General features: G+C 39.6%; 1 protein-coding gene across 1 annotated transcript in view; it reads right to left on the reverse strand.

Annotated features, from left to right (window-relative positions):
* GABRB3 (gamma-aminobutyric acid type A receptor subunit beta3) overlaps positions 1 to 12,656 on the reverse strand; it is a 115,772-nt gene that overhangs the window by 15,236 nt on the left and 87,880 nt on the right. The window contains exons 7-8 of the mRNA XM_054654465.2: positions 6,220 to 6,372; positions 230 to 474 (exon numbers count right to left, since the gene is read on the reverse strand). Coding sequence (XP_054510440.1) covers positions 230 to 474; positions 6,220 to 6,372 — 398 coding nt within the window. The remainder of the gene's footprint in view (positions 1 to 229; positions 475 to 6,219; positions 6,373 to 12,656) is intronic.

Raw genomic sequence — 12,656 nt, forward strand, 5'->3', positions numbered from 1 at the left:
TTTCAAGCTAGCTTCCCTCCCACTGTCTTCTTCTTACACTTACTTGTCATACAGATCATACTCCCTTCCACATCTGTATGCTTACATATGCTTACAGTCTTCTATGTCAGCTCCTGAAAATGTAAATGGCCAAGTTTGTCCACAAAAAGATGGATTGTATGTATGATTCTTTCATACTGATAGTCTTTGCACTGTAAAAATAGAATATATATAAATTCAAGAAACTTACCCGACTGCCTTCAAACCTTGAGCGATCGTTGTTTGCCTTTGTTGTTTTTTCTGCAAGTTTCTTCTGCCTTTGAGGGCCTTTTCCAAAGAAAATGTAGTTGACAAAGGCGTATTCAAGTAAGGCCAAGAAGACAAACACAAAGCAGCCCATGAGATACATGTCAATGGCTTTAACATACGGAATTTTAGGCAAAGTCTCTCGCAGGTGAGTGTTGATTGTTGTCATAGTCAGCACAGTCGTAATTCCTACACAAAGAAAAAAGATCACATATCTTACAACTCCAAGCCTTCAGTTTTATTTTCCTTCTTGGCAAACATGCCTTGTGAGTGGGAAGAAGCTGAAAAATTTGTAAAAGATATCTTGCAGGTGACATCACTGCAAAAAAAGAGCAAAATTAAAACTTGATACATTATTATTTTGTTACAATTATTTCCTTCCTATGAGTGGGGGAGCAGCTAACAAGGGGATCTGGCACCGCTGCCATGAGTTAATGTAGCTTCATGGAAGCCAAGTGTAGCTCCATTGAAAATCTCTTCCATGGAGACCAAACTGATGTGCAAGAAGAACAGTGTTCACACAGATGGTGAAAGACTTCTCCCACAGTTTTAATTTTCTAAGAGTCAGGCAGTTTGTTGATGTCAGTCCTGTAGGGTCCCCCTGTGGCAGATGGGGAGAGACAGGTACCTTTCTAGAGCTGTTCATCCCATCTAGATTAGATACCTATTTCAGGAAAGGACAATCTATAAGTGGAATTTGAGATGACTAATTTGCAGCAGTAGGCTAGTTACATAGAAACAAATGAGGTGAGCAATGAGAGAAAGACAGGTATGTGAATTTTTGGGAGGAAGAAGGAGGGAGAACAGTATTTTTATAGCAACAAACTGGACACTAATAAAATATCTACAAAATACCTATATCAACATTATGTCAAGGTATTTATCTAAGGATGGACATAGCACCTGAAAATATATAACAGAGCACTGTTATGAAAATCTGGAAAGAAAAGTAAATTTATTGTCAGTCTGCCTGAATTCACAATAAACTGCAGGATCTGTTTCTCTGCTGGAAATTCTATGGGAATTGCAAATCACAGGTTGCTGAAAACGCTGATTTGTGGAATAAGTCTCATTTCAAGGCAAGTCATTCTATTAGTTCTCCTCCATTACTATTTTCTTTGATTCCATAATTATACCATCAGTTTACATGTAGTCACTAAAATACAGGCAGAACAAAAATAAAGGACAAAATAAAATTGCTGCCATATAATAAAGCACAGCTTCTTTTACCTGAAAAGACAGAAATAAAGACAATATAACTCAAAACCAAGCCATCAGTGTAAGCAGTACCACTCCAGAGAACTGTAGTAATACCCTATGAGATTGTGTAACAGATATTTTGGATATTTAGTGGGTTAGTGTCATGCAGTTTTCAGTGCTTTTCCTCTAAACTGTGAAACAAGTGTGCATTGATGCCAGATGTCTGGTGGTCTGGAAGATTAAGCACACTGAATAGAAAGGTAGCTATCACTAACCAAAGGGAAATACATTCCCTGGGAGATCTGGAAATCCAGTGGCCAAATGTCCTTCTGAAGCTCAATAATTTATTTTAAAGCACAGCTGGAGGAAAAGAAGCTGACACTCCCCTAAAACAAAAAAATAAGATAATCTTGTGATTATAGTCCTTCCCACAAGGGAGGACTCCAGACATTATTCTTCTCCTCACTCAAAGCACTGAATTTAGGAACCCCTAGGGGTAACTAGCAGAAAGTTGAGAGCAGAATTGATAGGTTTGACTATTTCTCTTGAGATCAGCCCTATATCACTATCACTATCTGTCTGCATTGTCCATAGCACATAGTCTCTGAATGAATGAGCTGGCCTTTGCTCTGAACCTTGGCTTCACTCTGGAGGCAACCATTTGGTTCAGTGCAGTAAGGGATCAGGCACAGGGGCAAAACATGGAAGTGAATGAATAGAATCAGGCTCTTGCAAAGAATACCAGCTTCTTGTAGGGGTTGAGTAAAAGTTTGTGTCCCAAGAATTGCACAGGGAATGCTTCCTTGAACAAATACTTAGGAAATCAAGTATACCTTCTTTGTACTGAGCTTTTCAGAGCCAATCATATAGGACCAAAGGTGCTACATTGCCTTTAAGCTTTTTTACCACTTCACATTAGGATGCCATGTAAGTTCACAGGCACTACATAACAGGGAGCAGCTGTTGTCTCCCCTGGAGGCAGGAAGGCCCTGCAGAGAGACCTTGAAAATTAGAGGACTGGGCAGGCAATCACCAACCATGTGGAATTTCAATGAGAGGAAATGCCAGATTCTGCACCTGGGATGGGGCAAACCTCAATGTACATGCAGACTGGGGAACAAAAGGCTGGAGAGCAGTGCTGCAGAAAGTGCTGGGGGTCCTGGTGGATGGCAGCTTGAACATGAGTCAGAAGTGCCTTGACAGCCAGGAGGGCCAAGCGTGTCCTGGAGAGCATCAGACACAACATGGCCAGCCAGGCAAGGGAGGGCATTGTCCCGCTCTCCTTTGCACTGGGGTGGCCTCACCTTGAATATTGTGTGCAGCTTTGGGCACCACACTATAAAAAAGATATTGAACTATTAGAAAGTGTCCAGTGGAGGGCAATGAGGATGGTGAAAGGTCGTGAGGGGAAGCCGTATGAGGAGCAAGTTAAGTCACTCAGTCTGTTCAGCCTGGAGACCTCATTGCAGTCTACAGCTTCTTCATGAGGGGAAGAGGAGGGACAGGGACTGATCTCTGTGGTGACCAGTGACAGGACCCAAGGGAATGGCCTCAAGTTGTGTCAGGGGAGGTTTAGATTGGATATCAGAAAAAGGTTCTTCACCCAGAGGATGTTTGGGCACTGGAACAGCTCCCCAGGGCAGTGGTCACAGCACCAGCCTGACAGAGTTCAAGAAGCATTTGGACAATCCTCTTGAGCCCATGGTGGGACTCTTGGAGATGGTCCTGTGCAGGGACAGGTGTTGGACTCCTGTGGGTCCCTCGTGGGACATTTCAACTCAGCATTTTCTGTGATTCTGTGATACCAGCTTAAGACTAATAAGAGGGGGTATACAAAGGAGCATAGGATTAGACCCATGATACCGAACTTTATTATATAAACACCACTGACACAATCACCAAGGCACGAATTCTTTTCTGAAAAGAAACTATTAGATGGATTTTTGTCCTCTCAAAAGGACTTTCTACCAATTGGAAATAGAACATCTGGTCTCCTGAGCTTGCCTTGTACTCTCTGATTTTCGTTCTAATATTTGTTTTACAGCACTTGATGAACTTGTGCTACACAGAAATGGGTCACATGAGACAGTCTTGCTCCTTAAACAAGAAAAAATCTCATTAACCTGTAACGGAAGGGCATGGAATGTCATTGGCTATGGTAACTTCTGTGTAGCCATCTGTTCTCTGCAGTCCTGGCCAGTATGTACCTAATGGTGATGGTTGTGTTTGAAGTGCTGCCCTCACTTGGTCCACTTGGGTGTATCTATGCTATCCAGTAGCTCATTTATGAACACACCAGAAGTGTTTGGGCTTTATGCCCCACTTCCTATTAAGCTACTACTTAGCTTCAAGCTGCTAAACAAGCCCTGGCTGCTGAGTGGTAATGCCAGACTGTGTGATGCCCATACGCACCAGTTAACCCACAGTATATGCAGAATTACTGCACAGTAACTGCAGTTAATCTACAGTATCTCCCTCTACCCAAATTCAGATGCTGGATAATATGTTGCACAAAGGTGGCTAGCCTGCCTTCTTTCGTATGTGGGACCTTGGGAGACATGGAGTAAGGAAAAGGGGAATCACAGGGACACAGGTTGGAGTCTGAGTTTGCTGTGGTACATTACAGAAAAATAAGGGAACTAGGGAGTATGCTCCTGTTTTAAAAAAATAAGATAATACAGCAGGTAGATAGCACAGATTTAGTGACAAGTTTTGGGTAATGGGGCAGTGACAAGGTACGTGCAATTGAGAAGCACAGGGTTGAAGATAGAATTTGTGACAAGATGAGAGGCAGAAGTATTTGTAAGGATTTATAGATCCATTTAATCTTCCTTAGGTATAGCTATCCCTGAGTATGCTTCTGTAAAGGATGAAATATTTGCTGTGAGATATTGTTATAGAATCTGTCCTGGTTCTGGCCAGGACAGGGTTTGTTTTTGCAGTAGCCAGGAGGGGGCATGGCTAGGACCCAAAGGTTATTCTATATCACCTCACATCATTGCCACAGGTTGCTGGAAGGGAGTCTTTTTCTGGGAGGAAGGTTTCTCTTCAGGTTGGGGAAAAGGTGGCAACCATTGAGTCACAAGTGAGCATTTTTGCTTGGGAATCACTCTCTTTTGTACAGTCTTGTTATTAGTATGTTTTTTTGTGTCTCATTGCTGTTTCCAGTAAATTGTTCTTATCTCAGCCTAGGATCTTTGCCTTTTGTGCCTCCAATTCTCTCCAGCCACCCGCAATGGGAAGAGGGACAGGGAAAGGAAGCAGCAGTGTAGTTTTAATAGGACCACTAAATTGGAAAATATCCTAACTCTAATCCTAACCCTACGCTATGACAGAATCACAGAATTGTTTGGCTTGGAAGGGACCTTAAACACTATCTAAGTTTGCTGCCATGTGCAGTTCAAGTTGCTTGAAGACACATCTAACTTGGCCTTCAACACTTCAAGGGATGGGGAATCCACAACTCCTATGGGCAACCTGCTCCAGTGCCTCACCATCCTTACAATCAAGAATCTCTTCTTAATCTAAATCTATTCTCTCTCATTTTGAAGCCATTCCTCTTTGTCCTGTCACTACATGTGCTTGTATGGAGTCCCTTTCCAGCTTTCCTGTACGCCCCTTTTGGGTACTGGAAGGTGCTGTAAGATTACTCTGGCTGAACAAAACCAAGTCTCTTGGCCTGTCTTGACAGGAGAGGTGCTCCAGTCCCAGATCACCTTCATGACCCTTCTCTGGACTCACTCCAACAGGTCCATGACCTTCTTATGTTGGGGACCCCAAACCCAGATCCAGTATTCCAGCTGGGGTGTCATGACAGCAGTCAAGGAGAAGAATCACCGCCCTCACCCTGCTGGCCACACTGGTTTTGGTGCAGCCCAGACACAGTTGGCTTTCTGGACTGCAAGTGCTCATTACTAGGTCGTGTTGAGCTCCTTGGCAACCAACACCCCAAGTCCTTCTCCTCAGGGCTGTTTCTCAACCCATTCTCTACCCAGTCTGCACTTGTTCTTGGGATTGGCTGACCCACATGCAGGATCTTGCACTTGGCCTGGTTGAACTTCATGGGGTTCATGCAGGTTTACCTCTCAAGCTTGTCAAGGTTTTTCTGGATGGCACCCCTTCCCTCCAATGTGTCGACTGCACAATTTTCTTCCCTTATTTAAAAGATACCTCGATCTGAAAAGTTCTTGGGCAGGAATCACATACCTGTGCTAAATCCGTGTTTTTCTGTCATGAGGTAAATGACACTTTAGGCTGTCATAAACATGCACTTAACATGCCATGTACTCTGAGGGGTAGGTGGCACGGCATGGTCCATAGCTGATGTGCCCCTGCATGCTGAACTGTTTCTGCCAGTGTCATTTAAAGCTGAGGTCCTCTCCTAGGACCTCAGGAGGAGGCTTGGAGCCACATTTGTCCTCCCACACTGAGCTGGACTAAAGCCCACACTCAAGTATGATTGTGGAGCTGGTCTCCTAGATAAAATTACAACAGCATTAACTTGATGAGAACAAGTCTGGGACCTGTATGAGTAGCTCATGTCAGAGATTTAGTGGTAGCTACACTCTTGCATGAAGGGGGAAACATCTCTTTTGAGGCAATGCTGGATGACATGATTTTGACGCAAATTATTTTGGAATTTCAAAACACTGACATCATGTCGTAGTTTTTAACAACCTCTGAAGGCTACATTAAATCTGACATTTTAATGTCCCACTCATTTTTAGCACATACCAAGGGCAACTCTTGCTGCTGATGCATCATAATTGATCCAGAATGACACCCATGATAAAATGGTAATCAGTATGGAGGGCATATAGGTTTGAAGAATAAAGTAGCCAATATTTCTCTTCAACCTGAAGCTCAGTGAAAGTCTTGGATAGGCACCTGAGAAAAGAGAGAGGAAAACAGTGTTATTTATACTGAAGGAAAGACACTTGTAGATAGCTGCCTTCAGTTTCTACACATTTTGTGGGGTAGTATGACATCTGCAGAACAGTAGGGATGACACTTTCACTGTATTATTCATCTGTATTAAAAGAAACCTTGCAGTGAATACAGTGATAGCCAAGTAATTTGTATTTGGGAAGAAAAAGAGTGAATTACTTTAGACTATTGAACAGATAAGTGAGCACCAGTTAGTTTTTACAAACAATTGCTTAGGTGTCCAAATAAAATAGTTATCCAAGTACAGAGTTTTCCGCATAGAATTTATATTGAGAGAATAAGTAATGTGCATAGTTTTTTCCTTTACAATGAGGAGTTGTTCAAGTGATGAAACTTCTTAATAACATCTGAAGTATAAGAAATATGCGGCCTGTGGTGTCAAAAATAAATTGTTATGAATTTCACTAAAGGAAAAGCATTCAGACTAGATCCTCTAACATCAGTTATAGCCAGCCCAAATTTTTCTTCTAAACATATTTTAAACAAACAAACAAAAAAAATTGAATTTTGTGTGCATATAGTTCATGAACAGTTACAAACAGAAAAAAATTAATAATGGAAAGAATTAATAACCTCAATACCAACTTAATTTCAAATTGGTGTATATCTTACTGAATTGGTATTAATCTTACTCAATATATTTTAGACACACATACACACATATATATATATGTGTATATATATGCATATATATATATATATTCAGATGAATATATTTAGAAATCTCAAATTGTTAAAAATAATTGTGACTTTTTTCACCAACTGCAAAGATGATTAAATCTAAATAGAGCTGTATAAGAAAAAGGTAGTCATTCACACATTAGCTCCATGATTTCAGTGTTCACACTACCAGTCCTAGATACACTTCTAACAGCTCATCTAAAACATTTAGTTAGTCAACATCCTAAAAAAAATTTTAGCACATACCAAGAGCCCAACCAGATATTAGAACACTTCCCACCCATTCTAGCGCAAATATGTAAGATTACATCTAGAGAAAAAATGAAAAATTAAAAACTTCCCTTAAAATTATATTCATGTGTTTGCATATGGGCTAAAGGAACTATATTTGCCCATATAGATATGAATAATGGATTTCCTAAGAAAGAAAGGGAAAGAAGGAAGGGAAAACTGCAGATTTCTCTCCATCACATTCCTGATAAGTTTGTTACACTTGGAGTCATACAACAGAAAAATGCCACACCATTTCCAGGCAGCAGGAGCATCAAGGTAATATCAAACTTGTGCTAATATCCTTAACTGTTGTATCAAACAATCTCAGAACAACTATCACCGGGAAAAGAAATAACTGGTACTTGTATCTGGTTGCCGTGATTGCTTCAATCAGTAGCATTTTTTTCAGGTTGAAATGCCTTTTAGTTTCACCAATAGAAGTATATTGGTGGAATCAGAAGGATGTATTTCAGCCTGATTAGACCAAGGTTTCCTGCTCTCTGGAGCAGTCGACACAGTTTTCAGCAAGCAAACATCTATACTGCAGCTTGCTTAACATCTTCATTTTCAGAGAAACAATGTTTCGTTTCAAATGACAAGTTTTCTCATTGAAACCAGCCTTGCTTTTTTTTTTTTTTGCAAAGCTTAACATTTTCATTTGGATTCTTATGAAAATGTTTCTGTGGCCTTGGGTCTGCAGATTATATAAATAAAACAGGAGACCATAATGAAATATATAAACTGTGCTGTCATGAAATACATTAAAAATGCAGCAGACCTGATCACCTTTCTGCAATAAGAGTAGAGCATCAGACAGAAATCTTTATAAAGCTCTGCTGAGAAAAATTATTTCATATAATGCACTACCCACTCAAAGGGATTCTCTATAAATGTGTATAAAATTTTTCAAAAGTCCTGTCCAGGTCTGGATATCTGTGGAATATTATTGATAGAGGTGACAACTGAAATACTGATTCTTTGATTAAATAGCATGAAGGATTAATTCAAGAAAGTTCAGTAGAACTGAATCACTGAATCAGACGCAATTCTTGGTTTGCTCCAGAGCCAAGGACCCTGAATGCACTAGGGAAATTCAGAGAAAGAAGAGAGAACTTCACCATTGATAAAGCACAGAAAATGGTGTGGGTGAAAGAGGTGTGTATCAACAGGGGAGGGAATAATGTGTCACATATGTTATTAATGTTCAGTAATGAAATCCCAAACTGAGAAACCATATAACTGAGTGAGCTTTAGACATTTATCTTGAATGCTTCACCTGTGACCATGAACCATTACCTCAGCACCATTTCTGTCTAATTAGGTTAGGTAATTACTGAAACTAGTGAGATGTGGCCTTAAAGGGGGACTCCCCAGAGAGCTGACCTCAAGGCCAGAGACACCAACCTAAATATGCTTGAAGCAACAGGCTTTTGTTCTGAAATTAGAATCCCAAGAACCATGTCTAGGGCCAGGGCTGTCAGTGCCTTCTGTCTTCCTACTCTAGAGTTGGAGTTGACTGCAACAGAGATTCACTTGCTAATCTGATGGTGCCCTGATCCTTTTGAGATGCCCTGTGACATCTCTCAGACACCAGCATGCAGCTGATGGAAATGATTTACCCCCCTACATCTTTTTGATGAGCATGTGGATACCATGAAGGCTGCTGTGTGCCCTCTGAAATAGCAGTTGATTAAGCAACTCACTTGAGCTGCTTACACATGAGCTTGGTTGTGCTTACACATAAGCCCCAGTTCATCCAGTCAATCTGGCAAATGAAACCTAGAGAATTATCCACCAACTCCTAAAATGGACTCCTGTAGGTATACTGAATTTGTTTCCAGACTCCACCAACTGCATGGACTCTATTCTGACCAACTCAGACACCTAGTTCAAATGCAGACACTGAAATAATTTGTGACACCACAAATCAGAACAAGATTAATCCAGACCCTGCAAGTCTCAGGGTAGATTTTGATGGTGTGAGGCTGCTGGGCAATATAAACAAAAGTCTTGCTGGCATTACAGCTGCTTACTGCAGTTGACACATATAGTAGAGTATAAACTTTGTTAAGGTCTGGTTGAAATTGAAACATGAACTGGTAGCCTCATTTTTTATCATACTACATAGCCAGGGTTCTCCTTTAGGTACCTCTCCCTGAGACTGTGAGAGTTTATATTACTTTCAACTGAATTGCTTTTATGTCTTCAAAAATTATCTATTCACCCTGCATCCAGCCTGCCCTCTCTGCTGCAGTATCTCACCTCCAGCAAACAGGCCACATGAGTCTGTGGAAAAAACCTATTAAAAGAAGGACCCCTCTTTATTTCCTGGAGTTAATTCCCCCTCTTTGTCTGAATGGCTAAAGCTCTGTGAAAAGGATGGATCCTAACCTTTATGGAGCAAGGACTGTAAGTCAGATCTTTATTTATCTAGAAAGATCCATTCTGTGGATTACTTATTTAATATAAGTTGACTTCTGGGTAAGCTCAACAATTACACTGTTACTTGTCTGATTATGATTGCATAATGATTTGTCAATTAAGGCTCAGTACATTTAGAGATTAATTGCCAGGAAATTCTAGTTATTAAGTTTCCATAAAAAACTTTTTTTTTTCCTTTTAACCTTGTTTTGCCTTGTTATCCTTCCTCTCATATAACAGGTTGATGTATATGGGCTGATTTAAATACTACAGGAATAACAGAATTTTGCCAGAAATATTTCAATCTAACAGTATTGGGAATGAAAGTATGAAAATAAATACTTAATCAATACTTGAGCCCCAAATGTTCCTTTTTCACAGTTTTGGGCACTTGATAAAAAGAGATTACTTGTTTCTGTTCCAATTTCATTAAAAGCTAGCAAGCTGAAATATCTGGCTTCAAGGCTAAATTAGTCTCTTGCTGTTTTATCCAAGTATGAAACAAGATAACAAAGTTGGTCAGTTACAAAATTTTTCTTTTAATATATTCTTCTGGGAAGGTTCTTTGGCTAATTGGAAATGTACTTTACGTACTGATCTTTCAGAATACAGCAAATATTTAATTTTCAAATCTTTTAAGACTATCCTCCTCTTACCAACAGGTTGCTAATATGGCTTTGGCTGCTATGTGACTTGAAGCTTTAAGGTGGTGTTTTACATATCCCCATTCCTGTTCACTATCTAAGCATTTTGGGATAACAAACACTTAGGAGGCAGATTCAGGTAACAGACTTAACACTACATTTCAGGTGTTTGAATGCAGGTATTTGCTCATGCATGGAGCATGAGCTGTTAGTGGAACCCATGGAGATCTAGCCTTAGAGTCAGCTGATTCTAAGGGTGTGATTTAACTCTCCATACTGAGGTGTCTAAAGCCATTTGAGATGTGATAGGCTAAAGAAGAGCAGAACAGAACACTACTTAAGCAATCAATACTGAAGCAGTAGATGGTGAACAGAAAACACAAAGCTGTAAGATGCCAGAACAGCAGTCTAACTGCTAACCAGGATCTTCTACAGCAGCTCAAGAAGCAGCAGATTGTTTTGTTTAGGCAACTGAATATGGCTTAAAATATTCATTTGAGAAAACAGAGGTGTTCAAGAGCTTAATAGCTCTTCAGGCTTCACTGACAGCACTGACTGGATAGCATTTGACTATGGGCTTCATTCAATTACTGACACATGTGCATCCAGTGCCATTTAAATATCTTATGGTATCCTGTATGGCCTTCAGCTAGTGTGACAAAGGTAGTCAAACCAGGTATTTCTTCTTCACAGCAATTCAAAAATCATGAATAAAGGGAACAGACTATTCTACATGGCTTTGCAGGTACTTTCTAGACACCTGAAGGTTTTATTCAATTCCCAATCAAGTGTTCTCTTTTTTTTAAACTACGTGACCATACTTGTTTCTCCATTAATCTCAGGTATGCCATTTGCTAGATTTTCACTCACACTTACTTCACACTTACTTATTTTCCATAAACCCTTTTCTATTGCTCCATTACTGTCTTCAAGAGTGCTACCCTTGACCAAAAATACAAAGCTTAAGCATTATCAATGTAAATCAGACTTCTTTTTATGATGAGATTTGTGGTTTTGTTTGTTTCTTTTCTTTTTCTCCCAAAAAAGAACTTATTGGCTCATGTTCAGTTTGAGATCAACAACAACCCCTATATTTCTACACACAGAACCCTGGCATAACCTGGCATTCTCTATCCTTAATTTGGATAGGAATAATTAGTTGCACACATGCTGTATTTTGAACTTGCCCATACTGAATTTTATACTTTTCTCAGATACATTTTTTTGCTACTTTGGCAAGATAAATTTTAGCTTCCATTGTATACTTCAACAGTATGCAGTTCCTCCAGCATTCTTGCAGCTCCACCCAGATTTCTGCCATTATTGATGGGGGTTTTCCCATGCTTATCATTGTTTCTCAGTAGTAACTATGGGAACAGATTTTTCCCCTTTGCCTAAGTTACACAAGATTATACAGCACAGTTTCTCTTGAAGGATAGGAGAAAAAACTAATCCAAAAGCTGTTTATGGCATGACTCTGAAGTCTTCTTTTAGTTTTATTCAATCAAAGCACACTAGGACTGAAATCTCTGAAATATTCCCTGAGATATTGCGCTCAAAGAACTAATATCTCCCCCTGAGACTTCAATAACCTCAAAGCCAAAAACATGCCTAACTTACTTTCAAAAAAAATGTAGCAACTGGCCCTAATTACTAGGACTGTAAAAAAAACTCTTGAGAAGAAACTTGAAAAGTGTCTGCTGACTTTATGTATCCGAGCTGCTGGCATGCTTTAGATTTAGATTTAAACGTGGTTTTGAGAAACAAATGTGATGTTTCCCTGCATGGAATACTTGTCATAAAATGTCATAATTAATCAAGCATTTTTATAATGTCCTGTATCAAAGCAATAGTAAATTCAGTATTGTGTCTTTATCAGTGAAAAAAATTAAATGTTCAGAAAACAGCACAAGAAACATGCTGTTCTCTGTGAGTCCCTAATGCCAAGCTGTCTTAAACCCTGAAACATGAGACTTTTTTTATTCCTTTCACTAGTACTTTTAAGAAAGAACCATTAATATTCTGAACATTTGGTCAGTCACAGAAATATGTACTCCTAGTTTTTTTAGTCTCTCTTGTATTTGTCACATATCTCTTTGGATTTCTCGTTTTCCTGATTTTTTACAAATCTCTCATCTCTACATTACTAAGTCATGCATTTAGTGAAATATTTCATACTGAACTAAAAGGTGGCCTTGGACTGTC

Source organism: Agelaius phoeniceus, chromosome 2 (genome assembly GCF_051311805.1).
Source record: "Agelaius phoeniceus isolate bAgePho1 chromosome 2, bAgePho1.hap1, whole genome shotgun sequence".
In the NCBI taxonomy this organism is placed as follows: Eukaryota; Metazoa; Chordata; class Aves; order Passeriformes; family Icteridae; genus Agelaius; species Agelaius phoeniceus.